The 18,896-nt window shown below is 43.1% G+C and overlaps 2 protein-coding genes across 4 annotated transcripts in view; both read left to right on the plus strand.

Moving 5' to 3' along the window:
- pkn1a (protein kinase N1a) overlaps positions 1-1,980 on the plus strand; it is a 45,871-nt gene extending 43,891 nt beyond the window's left edge. The window contains exon 23 of the mRNA XM_070856375.1: positions 204-1,980. Within this exon, the coding sequence (XP_070712476.1) occupies positions 204-407 (204 nt within the window). The 3' untranslated portion in view covers positions 408-1,980. The remainder of the gene's footprint in view (positions 1-203) is intronic.
- Positions 1,981-3,748: 1,768 nt separating this feature from the next.
- Positions 3,749-18,896, plus strand: map2k7 (mitogen-activated protein kinase kinase 7). Of its 3 annotated transcripts, XM_070827537.1 has the most exons (13): positions 3,749-3,910; positions 5,997-6,044; positions 9,102-9,246; positions 9,645-9,711; positions 10,870-10,983; positions 11,856-11,975; positions 12,171-12,278; positions 12,369-12,548; positions 12,818-12,898; positions 13,542-13,684; positions 14,034-14,079; positions 14,195-14,330; positions 17,444-18,896. In XM_070827537.1, the coding sequence occupies exons 1-13, from the start codon at positions 3,787-3,789 to the stop codon at positions 17,467-17,469; spliced, it is 1,338 nt and encodes a 445-aa protein (XP_070683638.1). In that variant the 5' UTR covers positions 3,749-3,786; the 3' UTR covers positions 17,470-18,896. The 3 variants fall into 3 exon arrangements, with proteins under 3 accessions (XP_070683638.1, XP_070683639.1, XP_070683640.1); XM_070827538.1 differs by lacking the exon at positions 5,997-6,044; XM_070827539.1 differs by lacking the exons at positions 5,997-6,044; positions 17,444-18,896 and having other exon boundaries at positions 14,195-14,599.

Here is an 18,896-nt window from a genome sequence, read left to right on the forward strand (position 1 = left end):
AATAATGTACATTTTTAGTCCTAACTGTTTGTGTGTTCTGTGTTTGGCATGAAGGGGCTACAACCTCCATTTTGTCATACAGCCCTGTTGTATGATGACTGGTTCGATTTAAAGCAGACTATCTTTGCCTTTGCTTGTCTTCCTTCACTTTGAAGAAAATATGGGCAGAACTTAATTCGCCTTTTTCTTTACCTCCCATCCAGAATGTGGACTGGGAGGCACTGCTGCAGAGGAAGGTGGCCCCTCCCTTCGTCCCTTCCATTGTGGGCAAGGAAGACGTCAGCAACTTCGACGAGGAGTTCACCACTGAGCCTCCGACGCTCACGCCTCCACGAGAGCCTCGCGTGCTCTCACGTAAAGACCAGGAGAGCTTCCGGGACTTTGACTACGTCTCTGACCTCTGCTAGTGGGCTGGGAGCTCACAGCCCTCCAGGAATGTTGTGATCTTGAAGGCTTCACGGCGGCCGTGTCAGAGCGGACCCCCGAGTCTCTACTGACTGTCCACTGACTGTTTGGCTGCCGTTAATCACACTGTGAATGAATGTGGGGAGACCAGAGGCAGTCGGTCGGTGTTTTGTGTGTCTGCAGGGTTTTAAAAATGGAGGATTGAGAAAATCAAAGCCAGGACAAATAGCTGATGGGGTAAAGCGTTGTATTACAAACAAAGCCCTCCCTCTGCAGTAATTGCACAACACACCAGTGACTTGTGTATCTTTCAATTAGCCCTTAAAATGCCTCCTCCCATCCTCTCTGTGTCAGTGTAGTCACCGGTGCAGCCGTGAGGGGAGGAGCTCGCCGTCTCTTTGTACTGTCGACTGTTTGGAGGTTTCTTAACGGCCTCTCATACCAATGCCTTACATTTGTACTTGTGTTTGATCCACAGAAAAGCATTTTGGTTTTATTTTGTGGCCCTTTGTCTACAGCAGCAGGAAGAGTGATCCCACGTGCTGCAGAAACACTCTTAACTGTACTTTTTTTTTTTTTTTTTCTACTTCTTTTTTCTTCTTCTTCTTCTTCTTCTTAAGAGGACTTGCCTGTTAGAGTGGAAATAGTGACGTTCAGAATGAATTTGTACTCACCGTTTTCCCAGCAGTCGTATGATGATGACCTTCAGTCATGCTGACCGATGCTCGGCAAATCATGAGTTAACTATGGGGTAAAGAACCACTGTCTAACTTTTGTTTGGACTTTGACCAACTACTTTTTTAAATGTTCGCTGCTTGGATTTTAATCTCTACAACAAATGTTACAAGTTGACTCCTTGATGCATTATTCAATACGCACCACAGGCTTTGTTTTAATTGGATATACGCAATTTGATACAAACATTTGTAGCAGACTCAGAATCACAACCACCAGCAGAAAAGCTATGTGGCAAGCAGGTCATTGCATTGGTTTTTAATTGGAGAAAAAGAATCTGAACACTAAGACTTCATGTACAAGTAACAGACTGTCTGTCTGTTGTGGGTTGGAGACTCATTCATCCAGTCATCTAACATGCTGCCAGAGTTTTGTGAACATGAAGTAAGTAATTTCCCTCCAAGATGATTATCTGACTCTAAACTCAACAAACACTGTCTGTAACAGTTGGTTAAGTGTCTGTTTGGTTTCCAACACAGTGGCTTTTTAGTTTCGGCCGAAACTGACTGATATGTTACTGATTCTGGAAAATCTGGGTCGCACCACAAGCACATAAAACCACATTAGCCCCCCATTAGAGCTTTCTGGTCCCAGCTAACACGTTCTCCTGGCAATACGTTTCTAAGTGAACAATCATTTTAGGTAAACGGAACAATACATGTTGGAAAATATGAGCCAGTGGGATACACTTCAATAAGATGTCACCATTTCTGAGTACAGGAGAGGTTTGTGGTGAAGCTGTATGTATGATGGTGTGGACTCTACTTATCTTGTGTATGACAAAACAAAACCATGTGAGAGTATGAGATGACTTATTTTATAAAGAAAACCTGGAGTGAATATGATGTCTTTTTGTTGCTGTTATGGGTGCGGGAGTATATTCAAACCATAGAAGGGCCAAGTACAGGTACCAGAAAGGCAAAAACTAGCATGTAGTGTTTAAGTTTAAATTTGTCACTGATCTGTTTTTGATAAGATCTCATGTCATCTTTTTTCTAGATTATAATCATTTAACGATTTTGGATCATTTTTATCATAGATTTGTCTGATTATTTTAGAGATCAAGCTATTAATCATTTATAAAATTGTTCTCCAAACTTGCCAGAGCAAAGGCCCAAAAATAATTTAAAATGACAAACGGTAAATCTTCACATAATTGTGATTGATTTAATCTTTCAGCTCTGTACTAATGCACAACATTAGAATACATTTATGTGGAGCATCAGCTAAAATTGACATTCCACGTGATTATCAATAATGGAGAATTAAAGTTGTGATTACAACCATGTAGCCGAGCCTTTGGCCTCCCTGTGCATCACTAAAGGGTCACTGAATAGAGTTTATACAGCTGTGCGTGGCCCCTGAGTGTATGGCCAAAATAAGTAAAGGGTCCAGTTCTGTCGGTCATGGAAAAACATGAGAAAGTGGATCACCGCAGTGACCGTATGTGGAGTCGGCACATACTGACACACACACACACCACCTTTTAAATACTGTGTAACACACACATGCATCCTCTGCAGGTTGGGATTCACACCACACTGCTCATATGTGTCATATAGTCACAGTATAACAGCCTGTGCACAGTCAGTGAAAGCAGCACATACTCTTCTTTCAGTGATCAAGTTTAAGAGGCCACCTGGAGATACATTTTCTATGTAGAAAATACTTCCAAAATTGATCCAGAAGTGAAGACAATTCATATAAAAAAAATAAATAAATACTTATGTAACAAGCACAGATTTCTCTACTCTTATAGAATCAGTGCTTTTGTTTAGAGATGCAGTAGAGACAGGAAATTGTAATTTTTTAAAATTAATTGACTAATCTCTTGGTTTATAAAATGCCAGAATATTTATTAAAATGTTCATCACATGCTCTCAGAGTTTGCTAAACAACACCAGGACTCCCTGTTGAAGTTGTTTTTTTTAAATGATTGATTATGACAATAGATGAAGGTTCATTTTGCATACGTGGATTTAGTCATTGATGGATTATGTGAGCTTTTTTGGACTGAACCATTCAGTGCAGTGCAGCAGGTTTTGACAAACATGTTAAAAAGTATAATGTGCAACAAACTCAAGGTCTACTTACTCTCGTCTTCCAGAGCCTTTGACTGTGACACAGCTCCATTGAAAAATAAACTGAGCAAACTGCATTTGCTGATGAAGACCTTGCAATATGGTCGAAAGCACCAGACAAGCAAGGTCATTTTTGCTTCATTTTTATGGTCGAAGTCCTACAGATGCTCAAAAATGTGGGAAATCTGAATGTCTACAGCTCCAAGAGCAAACTGAATGCAATGATGACGACCATGTGATGCATCTGAAAGCTCCAGAATAAGAAAGTAAGCGGCCCTTGAGTTGAGATTATTTATTATTTCGTCAGCTGGTTTTACTTACGCACCCCACCTGTATAATCTGGGTAATTATTATTGACTGTAGTGTGTGTGTGTGTGTGTGTGTGTGTGTGTGTGTGTGTGTGTGTGTGTGTGTGTGTGTGTGTGTGTGTGTGTGTGTGTGTGTGTGTGTGTGTGTGTGTGTGTGTGTGTGTGCGCGCTCTGCTGCTGCTGGTCCTGCCCGCCTGCCTGCCAGAGAGGGGAGTCGAGAGCTCTGCTGGGAACTACATGGTGCTCAATTTTTCAAGATGTCGTCGCTGGAACAGAGGCTGTCGCGAATCGAGGAGAAACTAAAGCAGGAAAATGAAGAAGCTCGCCGGAGAATCGACCTCAACATCGACATGAGTCCGCAGCGGTCACGTCCGAGGCCGAGTGAGTGTCCACCGGGGAGGACCGGGGAGTCGGTAACGGCCAGAATAGCTGGGGGAAAGATCGGAGAGGCGGAGGGAGGGAGGGGAAGGAGCGGGGGTGTTGTGCTGCTCCTAGCTACTACATGCTAACAGGCTAGCTACATAAACAAACACAGACTGCGCTCGGTCGGTCGATTTTACCGTCAAATCACTCCCCTAACAAGTGGGACTATTTCTACAGAGGGTCAAGCTAAATGTAGAAGAAATAAAGCGCTGTCATGAAGTATTTCACTGCCAGTCACGTCCCGAAATCGGCTCTGATTCTGTCCTGTCAAACATGCTAGGCTAACCCGCTAGCAGCCTGAGTGATAGTCGGTGGCAGGCCCGCCGTCAATCTGAAAATTTGATGTAGTTTCCAGCCTGTTTAGGTAATATTATGCAGGTGCCATTTATCCGCAGCGCATCTGTAGCTTCGTAGCTTTACCAGGCAGCGTGTTTGCCCGTGACTCTTGCGGCAAACTCAGTTTTTCACAGCCAGTTTTGACTCTTGGAGAAACAGACGCTAATTCGTGCAAAGCTATCAGATGTAAGCTAACGTTACCAGGCGTTTGGTAACGGTACTAATGTAATCTCTAGTTAACCTGAACAAACACAGCTAACCTGGTCCTTCGCGTTTAGAGGTGACATTTAAACCTCCTGCACACTTATTGAATAAAGTATCTCACAGGTTTCAGTCAATGTGAAGTGAAACAGTTACGTTGGGCCCTTGAACCGTCTGTAAGGGGAGAAAAGTCTCCCAACAAACGTGCCGTGACTGACATGTAACACCGACATAAATGAAATAAGCTGGGGGACACGAAGCTCTTTATTATTATTATTATTATTGTTGTTATTATCTCACTGTCACCCATCAGTACAGTGTAAGAGACCACACTCATCATCATTCTCTCCCACAGATCAGCACTACTTGTTCATTCATATGAGGTTTGAGAAGCATCTACTCCAAACTTGTTTTTTTCCTCCTTTTCTGGTCTTTAGAAAATGTACTGGGAGGTGATCTTAGCCGTCTGTAAGAGTGGGAGTGTGAGAGGACAAGCTGGTGCTATTCTGCATTTTTCTCACTGTGGACAAATCCCATGAAAAGACCAAAACCGGCTATAAATTGATCCTACCGCCAAGTGTTGACGGTGTATCCAAAGCTTAATATGACAATCCTTCTGTTCTCAGTTGTTGTCCAAAAAGTAGCAATGCTCCAAATGTGATTGTAGTCTTACGTTGATCAGTCAACAGCCACGACAAAGTCAAAGTTATTATAAAATTCAGCGTTTTCCATCAGCATCAGTTCACAGTGGGAGCCGACCAGCGTTCACCAGCAGTCCCTCACTTTTAGTCACCAAAGGTGAAGTGATCCCAGTTGGCTCCATGCTGTGAGTCATACAGATTTAAAACTAGGGAGGGAAAGAGAGCGCAGGTATGGGGTCAGTAGTCTGTATCTGCAGATACTCTTGAGTTGAGGAATCAGTGTTGGAAGAGAAAACGTTGTCTTGGTGCGTTGCTATGGAAAAACACACCAGTGTGCCATACTGGGTCACATGCTGTTTGATTACAGTGAGCATTCATTGGCACTGATTATTTTGGGTCCACCATGCTCCTGCCGTAAATACTCATTAGAGCACCAAATGCGTGTTAATGTACAGTCAAAAATAGTCCATGAGAAATTTTTACTCTTGATTGAGTAACATTTGCAAGAAAAAAACACAGACCCAACTGTTCAAGGAAATTACAGAGCCTTTTTTTTAACAAAGTAAGTAGTTGGGAATTCAGAAAGTACTAAAAGATGTACCAGCGCCTTGTTGATCTTGGTCTTTTAATAGGATTTATTCACTTCACTATAAGAAAAAGACAGAGTAATGCCCGCCATATCCTGTAATAGTCACCACTTCTGATCATGTACGAAAGGAACGAGCGAATTATAGAGGACAGAAAATCTTGTGGGTTTTTTTCCCTCAGTTAGTTACATGATGGAGCGTGTGTGTGCACCTGTGGTCGTCTCAGTAGAACAGTGCAGTAATGTGCGTGTGTGTGTGTATTTTCTTTCCTCTGTCTAGTCATCGTGATCCAGCTCAGTCCTGCTCCAGCCCCTTCCCAGCGTGCAGGTATCATTCAATCCATCGCTCTCTCTGCCACTGCACCTCTCTTCCACCCCCAACACCTCTCTTACCCCATTTCACCTCCCACCCCCTCCTCCCTCATATCTGCTTTTTTTTTTTTTCAATCTATACCACCTTTAGATATACCAGAGAAAAACACAGGCCATCCCCGACACTCGTGAATTTTGTTTTTCTCCTGCCAGTAGAGCCTAATAGGCCTCTCACTGTTACTACTTCACTCACTGTTATTATTCACTTTTCACATCTTAATGCTTAAATGCTAGTTTCTTTGTATCCAGTGTGATTTAGAGTTTAAAAAGGCACAAACTATTTAGAAAAAGATCTATTACTTCTTTGACAAGTGGCTGTAAAAGTCAAGTTTAGTCTCTCCAGCAAATATACGGGCATATTGTGTTAAAACCAGACCGACTAGGTGGTCTTTTAAGTAGCATATAAGAGTTCACTCATGTTAGCATCAGTCGACAAGGATTCACCGCACCTTTTTACGTGCCAGCTTATAAACATCAAAGTTTGTTTCATTTCAAACTTTATCGCTGCACACACACACACACACACACACACACTTTTTCTCTCACACTCTCACACTTCATGTCTCACTCTGTATCTCACACCAGGGCCTGATTAGGTTTCTACTGAATAAGTCTCCACTGAGCTTTCATGTTTGTGAAACCAGTGCTAGACCAGTTCTGATGTATTCGCCCAGCAGTTATTTACACCTCCCCTCAAATCACATCCTCTCTCCATCTTTCCATCCCCACTCCTCTCTCTATCTGTGTGTGTGTCTGTGCCAGTGGCAGGGCAGTGTTGGTGTGTGCTGATGTTCACACTGTGTGTGTGTGTGTGTGTGGATGTGTGTCAGATGATTAACCTTCGTTTTGCTGGAGGCAGAGAATCACGGTGCATGTGGCTTTTCTGCACGACACGATGTATTGGGTTGTGTTTTGTTTGACACAGTCTCTAATCCAGCATCCCCACTGGTCCGTCTGCAGGAGTGCTGCGAACACTCTGGCTTCCCTTTCTCTCTCTTTGTTTTCTTTGTGTGGCAACTGAAGACTTGCCTTCCTGTCCGAGTCCGACTGACTGACTGTCCGACTTCCAGCTTAGTCTGTGCTATGCAGTTTTGGCCAAATTTCTCCTCTCTCTCACATCGGACTGTTTGATGTTGTTTGCCTGTTATTCATCTTCTAACATCCTCCTCCTTCATCCTTTTGCAGCAGCACTGTGTGAGCAGGAGGCGGTGTAGCAGTGCCTGCCAGTATTTGTAGTCCCCCCCCCCCCCCCCCCCCGCTCTGTCTGCCCGTCTATCCTCTCATCCATCCATCTGGAGCCAGCCAAACTTTGGAGATGCGATCTGTGCCAAAGACTGCCTGAGTTTTCCTTCCTCTCCTTACTAACCGCTCTTCCCCTCCACTAACTGATTCTCCCCTTACAGGCTGATCCCTCCACAGGTGACTCATGGATGTAAACACCTGCTGGGTCTCACAGAGGAGCTGCCAGTCTGCTTCTACAAAAAAATCATGTTAATAAAAACAGCTGCATGGTCCTCGCAATGTTTTTCAAACTGGTTTTGAGCATTTTAAAACATTCTTGATGTGAAATTGACAATAAGAAGGGATTTAAGCTCTTCATATAGAGGGCCATGAAGCCCCACATGTAGTGTTCATTCTTGGGGAGGTCATCACAGCTGCTGACTTTCCTGTCTGTGCTAATACTACTTCTGATTGTTCTCCATTTTAAAATGAGTCAGTGCTTGCTTGCACATGCACTTGATATTACCAGGTGTTTTAGCGTGTCCTAGATTGCATGATTTAGATGTTTATACGTGACTAGAAGCATGTTGTATCATCTGTTTGGGTTTGAACTGGACCTACGACTGTCAGTTTGGCATCCAGGGCTACAAAGTAATTATAAGGGGTGTCAATCTGGCCGTACGGCTGTGTGCGGATAATACTGGCTCTAAAGTCATACTTCGGTTTATTACGACTTGGTTTTATGTCACTCCTGTCGGCTATGATAACATTGTACTCACCAAATTAACCTCTGTGATCTGGGAACATGGAAACATCGAGATGATGTCCAATAGGGAAACAAACACAAGCAATTAAATGATCGCACCGAATCATTTGTAACGTCCGTTACATTTCACAGATTGACTTCCTGGTTCAACTTCGACCTCTCGTGCTTGCCATAGTTGTGCACATTCAGTTTTCCTGTGCAGCAAGGGATTAATAATAATATTACAGACCTAATAAACTGCTGGGTTGTTAAAAACCTGTATGATGGGCTGTTCATACTCGTTCCCTGTTTGTTTTTTGTAGTATTGCCGTGCCCTGAGGTCTCTGCAGTCGCTTTAGCGAGTACAGTGCCATCATAACTAATAAAAGTAATGGCAGGAGATAGTAAAATAAAACCCAAGTGTTAATAAACTACTTTTTCTTAAAAAATGAACTGTGGATGTCCACATCCCTAAACTGTACCTCCTGTAACTCCTGAGCTGTGGCCTAACCTTGTGCTGGCTCTCCCTGCCTGAGAATGGTTTTGCTTTTTCTCTGAGATAACGGTCCTGTTTGTTTTAACGATAGTTCGGGACAACGGCGAAACAAAAACAAAGCTGTGACTTTGGGGAAATGAAAAACATCCTACGCTGATTTAATACTACACGGGGTCTAGATAGCAGCGCTGTAGTGAAAGATCTCTTTGACTTCGTCACGGCCAGTTTCTATTGGTGTCTCATGGGTACTACACAGGATATGATCACATTCTTTTCCTATCAGACACTTTAATGTAGTCTTTGCTTATAAATGACCCGCAGATGTCAGAAAGGAAATGCAGCCAAAGAGAACACTGAAAATTGTAAAGAAAGCACAAATAATAATTCATTACCACCTTTTCTATTGGTGCACAACAGCTTTAAACACTAAAATAATGGAGACAGTGAATGCATGAATGAACAAAGCCATCTTACACCTTCTAGCATGCTGGCCTCTGGTGCGAAACGTACAGCACCATTCATCTAATATGTCACCCCCCCCTCCCCCCCAGCACTCCAGCTGCCCCTGGCCAACGATGGAGGCAGCCGGTCATCGTCTTCAGAGAGCTCGCCTCAGCACCACCCATACCCCAGCCGCCCGCGACACATGCTCACCCTGCCCACACCTCCGTACGGCCTGCAGAAGAGTCTAGAGAAGTACGTGAGCACATTCATCTGAGCGCTGATTCACAACAAACTGTATTTACAGTATTACAATTGTGTTTATGTGGCGTCTGTAAACATACAGCATAGAAATGAATGATTTTCTGCTATCGTAAAATGGTGGTAAAGATTACTGAAAATAAAAACAATGTTCAGTACATTGTTGAATAAATAATAACCAAATAAGCTAAGTGACACATAGCATTAATAGCATTATTTTTTAGTGAGTCTCATACATTTGACTCTAAACTTTGAATCAGTGTTGTACAGAAACACACAGCATCTATTTATGAGTCTGAAGTCTTTCTCATCTCGCTATGGACTTGACACATGCTTCATGCAGCATTTTCGCTACCTGACATTCTGTGTTTGCTTCTGTTTCGTCCCCACAGTGCAGAAATTGACCAGAAATTGCAGGAGATCATGAAACAGACGGGTTATCTGAAGATCGACGGTCAGGTGAGACACATGATGAGTCTCTCTAGTCTGGAAATGTAATAAATAACTGAAAGAGTGAGATGTCATGAGGGAGGTGATGATATTTTTCTCATGGTCCTCAAATCCCACTAAAAGACGATCTCTTATTCCTCTGTGTCATTGCCCGCAGTTGTTGTCCAAGAACTATTAAAAACACATAAATGTGCTACACTGTAGCACTGGGTCACATGTTCTTCATTCAATAAACATAGGCGCTGTGGTTTATTTTGAATCAGTCCCACAGAGAGGCTGAGTGCTACAGACAGGGAGGGAAAATAGGAAGTTATTCAGAGACATTGGTGATTTTGGTCTTCTCTTACAACAAAGAAAAACAGAGAATAAGCCAGACTTATCCCTTTACAAAATCTCAATCCTAAATTAGTTTTTTCACTCTGAAGGAAACTCTGAAAAAATCTAATCTATTTTACTACGCTGAAAAGCAGGTGGGTTTGTATAGTGAGAATGGAGACTGTTGTTAAACCAGAGCAACACCACTGAAGTGTCCTTAAGCAGATCAGAGAGTCACACACAACAGTGTCGTCCCCCCCCCCCCCCCCGGCATTTCTTTGCTCTTTTACATCAATCACAATATTATGGAAACCCAAAAGCCGTGAGATGTTTTTGTCTACCAAGGTAAAATCCAGGAGACTGATTATAGGTGGCCTCATTTGGTTTGCTTCCTTCATCCCTCATCTGGCCTTCAGGCCCAGTATCATAGCCAGTCAGGGGATGAGGATGCTTCAGAAAATGATTTGACTCATCGCTGCTCTCCAGATTATTTTTTACTTCCTCTCATCAGCCCAGAGGGGCTGCTGCATCATGCACTCAATAAATGTCACTCACAGCATCTCAGTCACCAATGATTTAATTTTAACGACGCAGGAAAATTAAGCATCTCCCCGCTGTGTGCTGGTATTCTCAGACATTGCCGGTGGGGGAGCAGCATAATTACACATCCAAACATTTGTTAGTAAATGGCCCAGAGGGGTTTGCTGTTGCTTTACGATGCAGAAAGAGCTTGTCGTCTTATTTTTAGCTTGAAGAGTTTTTACAGAAACAACATTCAGTTTACCAGTTTAACCAATACAAATATCTAAATGATGAATTTGTCTGTGTTTGTTCCTTCCTGTCCGTCCACAGCGGTATCCAGCAGAGGTGACAGACCTGATCAGTGAGGGGGAGATCGGCAGCGGGACCTGTGGTCAGGTCTTCAAAGTGCGATTCAAGAAGACCGGCCATGTCATCGCTGTCAAGGTAAGACCCTGTTGCACTCACCTGTTCTCTGTTCACATAGCGCATTCATCTGTATTTCCTTTCCTCTGGAAGATGGACTGCTAAAATGTACACTTATATAGTGTAAATATAGAAAGATTAACATCAAAATCCTTGCAGATTTGAATAGGACAAGTTCTCGATTCAGTATCAAGTGCACATTAATGCCTCTACAGAGCTACAGGCATGTAGCTGTAGCAAAGCTATTCTAGTGAGTCCGGGGATTAGCACTATTGGAACTGGATCATCAGTTCATATGCTGATCATCAGCAGAACACACTATGGACCGACAAATCACTATTTTATACTCTTTCAGTCTAACAACTGAACAGACTGCACAGGGCCCCAAGAAAATGGGCTCCAAAAGTATTTTGAGGCCCATTGCACCTTGTGGTTCAATAATAACACAGGGTCATTTGCCCTTTTCTGGACTGGAAAACACACTAAAAATGACATTGAATGACTCACTCAGATACATCCCATTTTTAAATACAATAAAATTTCCCTTAAAGACATAAATTAAAAGCATCAGTCAGCATTAAAAGTAAAGAAGGAGCTTGATGCTCAGCCCAGTTTAGCTCTCTGATTTTCTCTTGTGCTGTAATTGTGACTAGTTAACCAGCACAGTGGCACTAATAGCCCCAAACAACAACCCTTCTATTTGCTAGATGACTTAATTGTAGCCGTCTGAGCTGTTTAACAATTACAGAGTTAATCAGCTCACCAGAGGAGTCTTTGTTTTGTGATCTCCTAATGGCTCGTTGCTTAACATCAACACCCAGCATACTGTGTATTTTATACTTTCAAATGCTGGCAGGAATCTTACATGTTTGTGTGTGTGTGTGTGTCACCAGCAAATGCGTCGTACAGGAAACAAGGATGAGAACAAAAGGATCCTAATGGACCTGGATGTGGTGCTGAAGAGTCATGACTGCCCTTACATCATCCAGTGCTACGGCGCCATAGTTACCAACGTGGGTTTCATCACTTTTTATGTTCTTAACACCAAAGGACCAGTCGTAATAAGATATTCCACTGCTAAATTCACTTTTTTTCCGTCTGAACACCCCAAACTTGACCACTCTTAAACTAAAATTTCACTTCCCTGTGGCGCCTCCTGAAGTGAACTGGTGAAAGCTGAATGTGTGTGTGTTTGTATATATGTACAGACGGATGTATTCATTGCCATGGAGCTGATGGGAACATGTGCCGAGAAGCTGAAGAAGAGGATCCAGGGCCCCATCCCAGAGCGAATCCTTGGAAAGATGACAGTGGCAGTAAGTGGGAGAAACACACACACAGATGGGAAAGTGTAACACTGCCCACTCAATGGTTTTGTTCTTACTGCGTGTGTGTTTCTGCTTCAGATAGTGAAGGCGTTGCTGTACCTGAAAGAGAAACATGGTGTCATCCACCGGGATGTCAAACCCTCCAACATCCTCCTGGACGCTAAAGGTCAGATCAAACTTTGCGACTTCGGCATCAGCGGACGCCTCGTTGACTCCAAGGCCAAGACCCGCAGTGCTGGCTGTGCTGCCTACATGGCAGTGAGTGTAAACACACACACACACACACACACACACTCCACTTTCAAAACACTACAAGTTTCTCACACACAAAGTTAAACATACATTCAGTCTTACATATTTGTGGCTGTAGCCTTGTGCATTGTCATATTCAATCAATAAATGAATGATCAGAAGTAAAAAAATGTTTACACACGATACACACACACACACACACACACACACACACACACACACACACTCACACTGATTCCCTAAACCAAATGCCACCTGCTTTTATGTTCTTGCAGCCTGAGAGAATAGACCCTCCAGATCCCACCAAACCTGACTATGACATCCGAGCAGACGTGTGGAGCCTTGGCATCTCTCTGGTATAACTGCTTTTATTTTATCACCATCAGAGAAGTGTACTTGCACTTGTTTTTAAAGTGGGTACTGGGTCAGTCTACGGTGCCACAAGATGTACTGGTTTTTTTTGTTTTTTTATAATTTTTTGACTTAAACATTTAATTGCATTTAAAATACCACTAATTACATCATTTATATTTGTATGTAACATGCATGTGTTAAAATGGAAGAAATTAAGTAATGTGTAAACGGACTCTCCTGTCAGCTGGTGATGTACTGACCTCAGACCAGAGTTCACAATCAAAGCTTTCTAGCTTAGCATGTTTTCTGTTCCCTGTTTGAAAGCCACAATGACAATTTTTTTTTTTTTTTATGTCAGGAATTTTTTGCCTGATCTGAATTTCCCACTGTAGCTTCAGTAATTATTCTGCTGCGGTGAACAGACATGAGTGATTATGATTACGCAGCAGACCTCAGATCAGCAGCCTCTTTCAGTTTGACATGGAAACATGCATTCAACATGGATGGATAAAAACACTAAAATGATAATGAACTAATAAATTATTAGTTTATCTACCTTATCAGTAGAAATCACATTCCCTGGCAGGGGACGGTGGTTATTATTCTTGTTGACAGTGGATGTTAACGGGTTGGTGTGTCCTCTAGGTGGAGCTGGCCACGGGACAGTTTCCCTACAAGAACTGCAAGACGGACTTTGAGGTTCTGACCAAAGTGCTGCAGGAAGATCCTCCTCTGCTGCCTCTCAGCATGGGCTTCTCCCTCGACTTCCAGTCCTTCGTCAAAGACTGGTGAGCACAGATCTCCCTCTACAAAACGATTCTCACTGACAAATAGTTCTGTCTGAGCTTTCAGGTCGTCAGGTGCTGGTTTTCTAACTAAAATAAGATCCAAATCTGGTGAGGGTGTTTTTATAGCTACTTTGGTCCTGTGTATCTGAAACGTTCTGCCCGATGACTTTAGATATGTCACTGTCAACTGTGTCCACTTTCATGTCTTGTTATGCGTGAGTGTCTGTGGGGTGGTTGTGTGCTGTATGCACATTGAATTTCCTTGTGAAGAAATGTGCTATATGAGTAAAATTACCTTAAGATTTAAATCAATTATACAGCTCTACTTCATGTGTATTTCTTTTCGCAGCCTCACAAAGGATCACAGAAAAAGGCCAAAATACCACCGGCTGCTGGTGAGACACCAGTCATAAAAAACATTTTGTTTGTTTACCAGAATTACATAAGTAAATGTCAAATTTAACTAACCTGTCTCCCTCTCTCTGGTTCTTGTCCGTCTCCCTCATTCAGGAGCACAGTTTCATCCAGCGTTATGAGGTGCTGGAGGTGGACGTGGCCGGTTGGTTCCAGACAGTGATGGATCGCACCGAGTCGCCTCGCAGCAGCCAGTGTTACAGCCATCAGCACCAGCTCCACTCACTCTTCAGTAGGTAGCCTAGCCCAGTCCAGCGTTAGCTTAGTCAGACGCTAGTCTAGCCTAGCTTTAGCTTTGCCAAGCCCAGACTCAGTCTGTCCTAGTCTAGCCCAGCGTTAGCAGCTAAGCCTAGCGTTAGACCCAGCCCGCCTGTCCATCTGTCCATCGGAGAACCTGAAGAGGCCACAGAGGAGGGGGAGGACTGTGGACGGAGAGATGGACTGATGGATGGATGCTACGGGTGGCTCAGTTTATCAGTGCGTTGAATCTGGACAGGCAGACGTGGGAGGGAGGGAGGGAGGGAGGGAAGAGAAAAAGGTGCACACTGTAGTTAGCTTCACTTGTTTACACACTGTTACGTCTCGTCACACTATCATATCATATCATGTCACATCACAGTGTGTGTAGCTGTTACACACACTCACATACAACCTATGTGCGTATCTTGTATGTGTTTCTACATTTCATTCACTATTCATTAGTGTTTCACCTACATGTCTGTCTCCAGCATTGATCCAAGCCATTGGATTAGTCAACAGCGTAGTCACTACACACTGGAACAAAGCATCTGCTACATTAGCAAACCTGAATCTCTCTTGTACATAAACGTTATGGAGGACACAACAATGTCCGGTGCAATTATAATTCTTCAGGTGTTTCGACTATCACACATTCTCAGGCTGTATCTCTGCGTGTGCGCGTGTGTGTGCGTGTGTGTGTGCGCGCGTGCGTGTGTGTGTGGATAAATATCAAGACACAGTCACTGGTTGTTTTTAAAATTTAGATTATATTTCCAAGTCATTTATTCACCTTCATACCACAGCCGTAACACACGAATGAGAATGAATTAATCTGTTGGCTGTGCTTCACTTTTAACACGTAATCCTCATTAACTTACGAAATATGTTTAATTACCCATCATCGTATCTAGCAGCTGCATAATTGGAAAAAAAAATTACAAAAAAATTAGTGTTGCATTCTAGCTTTGTAGAGACGGAGTCGTTTGTGGTTTTGTTTTTGTGTATTCAGAATGACTTAAAGGAACTGAAAGGGCGCTACAGGAGAAGGATGGATATTAAGATTAGGAAAGATGAATTGGAAAGGAGGGTTGTCCAACTCTTTAAAGAGATGTGCGAGAGAAAAGCAAAGAAAGTAGAAGAAGAAGAGAGTTGTGCTCTCAGTGTTTGGAAGATTAACTGTTACTAGAGTGAGAAAGGAGAGAAGTTGGAGGTAGAAATGGGAGCAGTGCGCTTTTTCATGGAGAAGGAAAAGAACAGAAGTTTATCTTGTACAAAGAAGAGCAGATCTTATTAGCTGTGGAGCATTTCTTTACTTCACTCTCTGTTTGTCTACCTCTTCCTCTTCATCCACCTCTCTGTCTGCCTCTGCTGTTTAGTGTCATGTAGTGCTCCACAGTGTTACCAGACCAAAGGCTGCGTGTAGGTTGTTGTTGGTGGAGGCCAAGAGATTCAAACCTGCCCCCGCAGACACTAAGGAACCACACAGACGAGCCTGGAAAAGCACGTTTAGAACCTAGAGCAGGGGTCTCACAATACTAGTCCAAAATACCCACAAGGTCATAAAGCCGCCCACATGTTTAGAATTGATCGTTAAATTGGCCTTTATATTCTTTCTAGTCTTTTTAGGTCCGTTTTAAAGTAATCATTTACTCTTTTTTTCCAGGGGTAAACTGAAGTGTTTCAATATGTTCGTCATTTTATCAATGAAGTCTTCAGTGTTAGAAAAATATGATGTTTCCAGATTCTGAGGGGTTAATTTTTTTCAGTTTGCTATCATTTAAGGTAAACGAAAGCAGCAAATCTTTGCTTTAGAGGTACAGAAAGTAGTGAAATTTTAGTATTTTTGCTTGAAAAAGTGATGTACTATATGTTATGTACCATAACTTAAGGCCAACTAGATTCAGCGAAATGCACATAACACTTAAGTGTGTTTAATGAGTGTGTTATTGCGGCCCCACTAGAGAAAGTAACCCGGCCAGCAGCCCCCAGGTAATTTAATTCTGAGACCCCTGAACTAGAGGAGTGTTCAGCTAAAGTTGAGTGTGTCAGGTGTAATGAACCAGGCTTGCCTGAACTTGTGTTTGAAACTGAGATGTATAGATGTACTTTATGAGCGCAGGTCTTCAGAGACTCACCAACTAGCGTCGTGCTGCCTCCCCTCTTTCAGGGCCACAGCCAAAGCCTGCTAGATGTGCAGACTCGAACCTTCCACGCCCCGTCACGCACCAAACCAAATCACTGCTAGACACAGAGACCAGAGGACCGGCTACGATACAGAGAGGAAACTGTCAAGTGTCAGAGAGCGAGAGATCCAGACATGTTGTCAAGATGGCAGAAAAGATGAGAGAAAATGAAATGACAGGAAATCGAGAGGAGAGGACAGAGTGAGGCGAGAAGGAAGATAGAGAGTGTTAAAGAAAGTCGGATGGAAAGTTAAAGAAAAGTTAGACAAACTGCAGTTGAATGTCAGCAAGTAAGTGTGTAAAAAAATGGGAGGAAAAGGGGGATGGAAAACATCGGCCCAAGTTTCACAGAACTGCCGAGCTCTGAGGCTAGCTGGTTATTGTAAAAAAGCTTTCATGGTGTTACACCAACCTACCAATTATGATTTTAGCGAGCGAGTTAGTGTGTCGTGTTTATGATGTTTACTGTTCTGTTCAAACAATGTTATTTATTTACATTGCTACTGCTGCTACTTTTTATTGCTTTAGACGCTGCTGTCACTTCTTTTCCCCAAAGGACAAATACTTTATTCTTTTTCTTTTAAGCCAAATAAGTGAAAATAATGCAATGTCAACACGTTTTTACCAAATACAGAAGAGCAAGTCTGAGGAGGGCAAAAGCAAGTGAGAGATGGTGAGATGGATTAGAAGAGAAAGCGCAGGGAGGTCGGTTTCATGAAAAGTACTAACACACAAAATATAAACACACACCTCACCTCAAAGGTAGCTCTATGTGTATTAAAAGTAGTTAATCATTTATAGCCCAGCATCACACTAAACTCTGCACAGTGTAGATAAGATCAGAGGGGATGTCTGTCTGTCCGGATGCTTTTTGTCACATCCATCCTTTACTCTGTCCATCCGTCCCTCCATCTGTCCACAGGTCGCCTGCAAGCTCAACAACCTTGACAGTTCACACCAAAGGTGTCCACAGCTCAACAAGAATACAACAGCGCCATTGTTATTGTTCTGACTATTGTTATTGACATTATAAATGATTACTCTCAGCTATAATATATATGAAATCTCTCTATAGCTTGTGAGGGGGGGTTGCTGTAGTGTAGCAGTGCTGTGTGTGTGCGTGCGTGTGCGTGCGTGTGTGTGTGTGTGTGTCATACTGTACAGGGGGAGACTGCTGCACTAACACACGACCAGGGCCCAGCATTAAAACCAGCCAGCGCATCCTTCTACTCAGTGAATCAACCCACTGTGGGCCTGTTTCAGGAAGGCAGTCCAGCTTCGGTCTGGCTTCAACGAGCCACCGAACACAAGCGACCGGGGATAACTGGTGTCACACAGCTGCTCATCAACTGGCTCCGTTAACTCTGGATTTTCAAATCCAGTTCATAATCACAATGGCTCGTTAGTTATCGGCCAACATATACCCGCAATAAGCTGATATCAGTAGATACATCCGTCTAACTCTAATACGTTTCTCATGAAAATAACCTTGATGATCGTCAGGGTTACATTTTCAAATTTAGCAAAGCTCCCTCCAGTACCACAGGAGACACAACTTTTAATAAACTTTACGTGTTAAAAACAGTGGGATGTCCCTTTAAATGTGGTTGTAGGTGGAGCTGTTTGGTGTAACTTATAATATGCTGTTATGATAATAAGTAATCAGGCTGTTACTGTGCTAATCTATAATCACTTGAGTTCTGCTGTAAACCCAGAGTGGTCACACGGTTGTGTAAAAAACATTTTATCTGAAATCATTAACTCTGCTGGGACGTTAAGATTCTCTGTACGTGTGCGTCTCTGTTGCTCTTTATTACTTTAACGTAAACTCTGTGCTTGGATCCATGTTGGTAAATCTTTCTGCATGACGTCTAAAAACTAAGGCAGCTTTGTGATACCAGAAAACCTGAGTTAAGCCCACAGATGGCTCACGTCGCTTCGTGACACAGGCCCCTGAGCAGACGTGGCGGCGAGTTGGCACAACTCCATTAGCTCTGGTTTTAATCTGCAGACCAGGGTATGACCTGGAACTGATTTAGCCTCCAGCAGTGAGCAGGGAATCTTGTTGTTGGTTGTCCTGCTCTCCAGATGACAGGATTCAGGGCTGATGGAGACAGACCTGCTCAGCCTCCCTGCTAGAACGGTTGTATATAGACCTCAATCTGGTGCTTAGCATCCATCAGCTGTACTGCTGAGGAGTACTCACTGGTGCAGTTTCTAAACTCGTAGAGACGGGGCAACCCGCTCCCACTACAGCGTTCACTGTGGTCTCCCACTGTCAAGGTTCTCTGTTATAAAGCTGACTTGTACTTTACATACACACACACACGCACACACTCGCTTGACCCTGCTGTTGGCGGGCATTTCCATCCAAA

Source organism: Pempheris klunzingeri, chromosome 3, assembly GCF_042242105.1.
Source record: "Pempheris klunzingeri isolate RE-2024b chromosome 3, fPemKlu1.hap1, whole genome shotgun sequence".
In the NCBI taxonomy this organism is placed as follows: Eukaryota; Metazoa; Chordata; class Actinopteri; order Acropomatiformes; family Pempheridae; genus Pempheris; species Pempheris klunzingeri.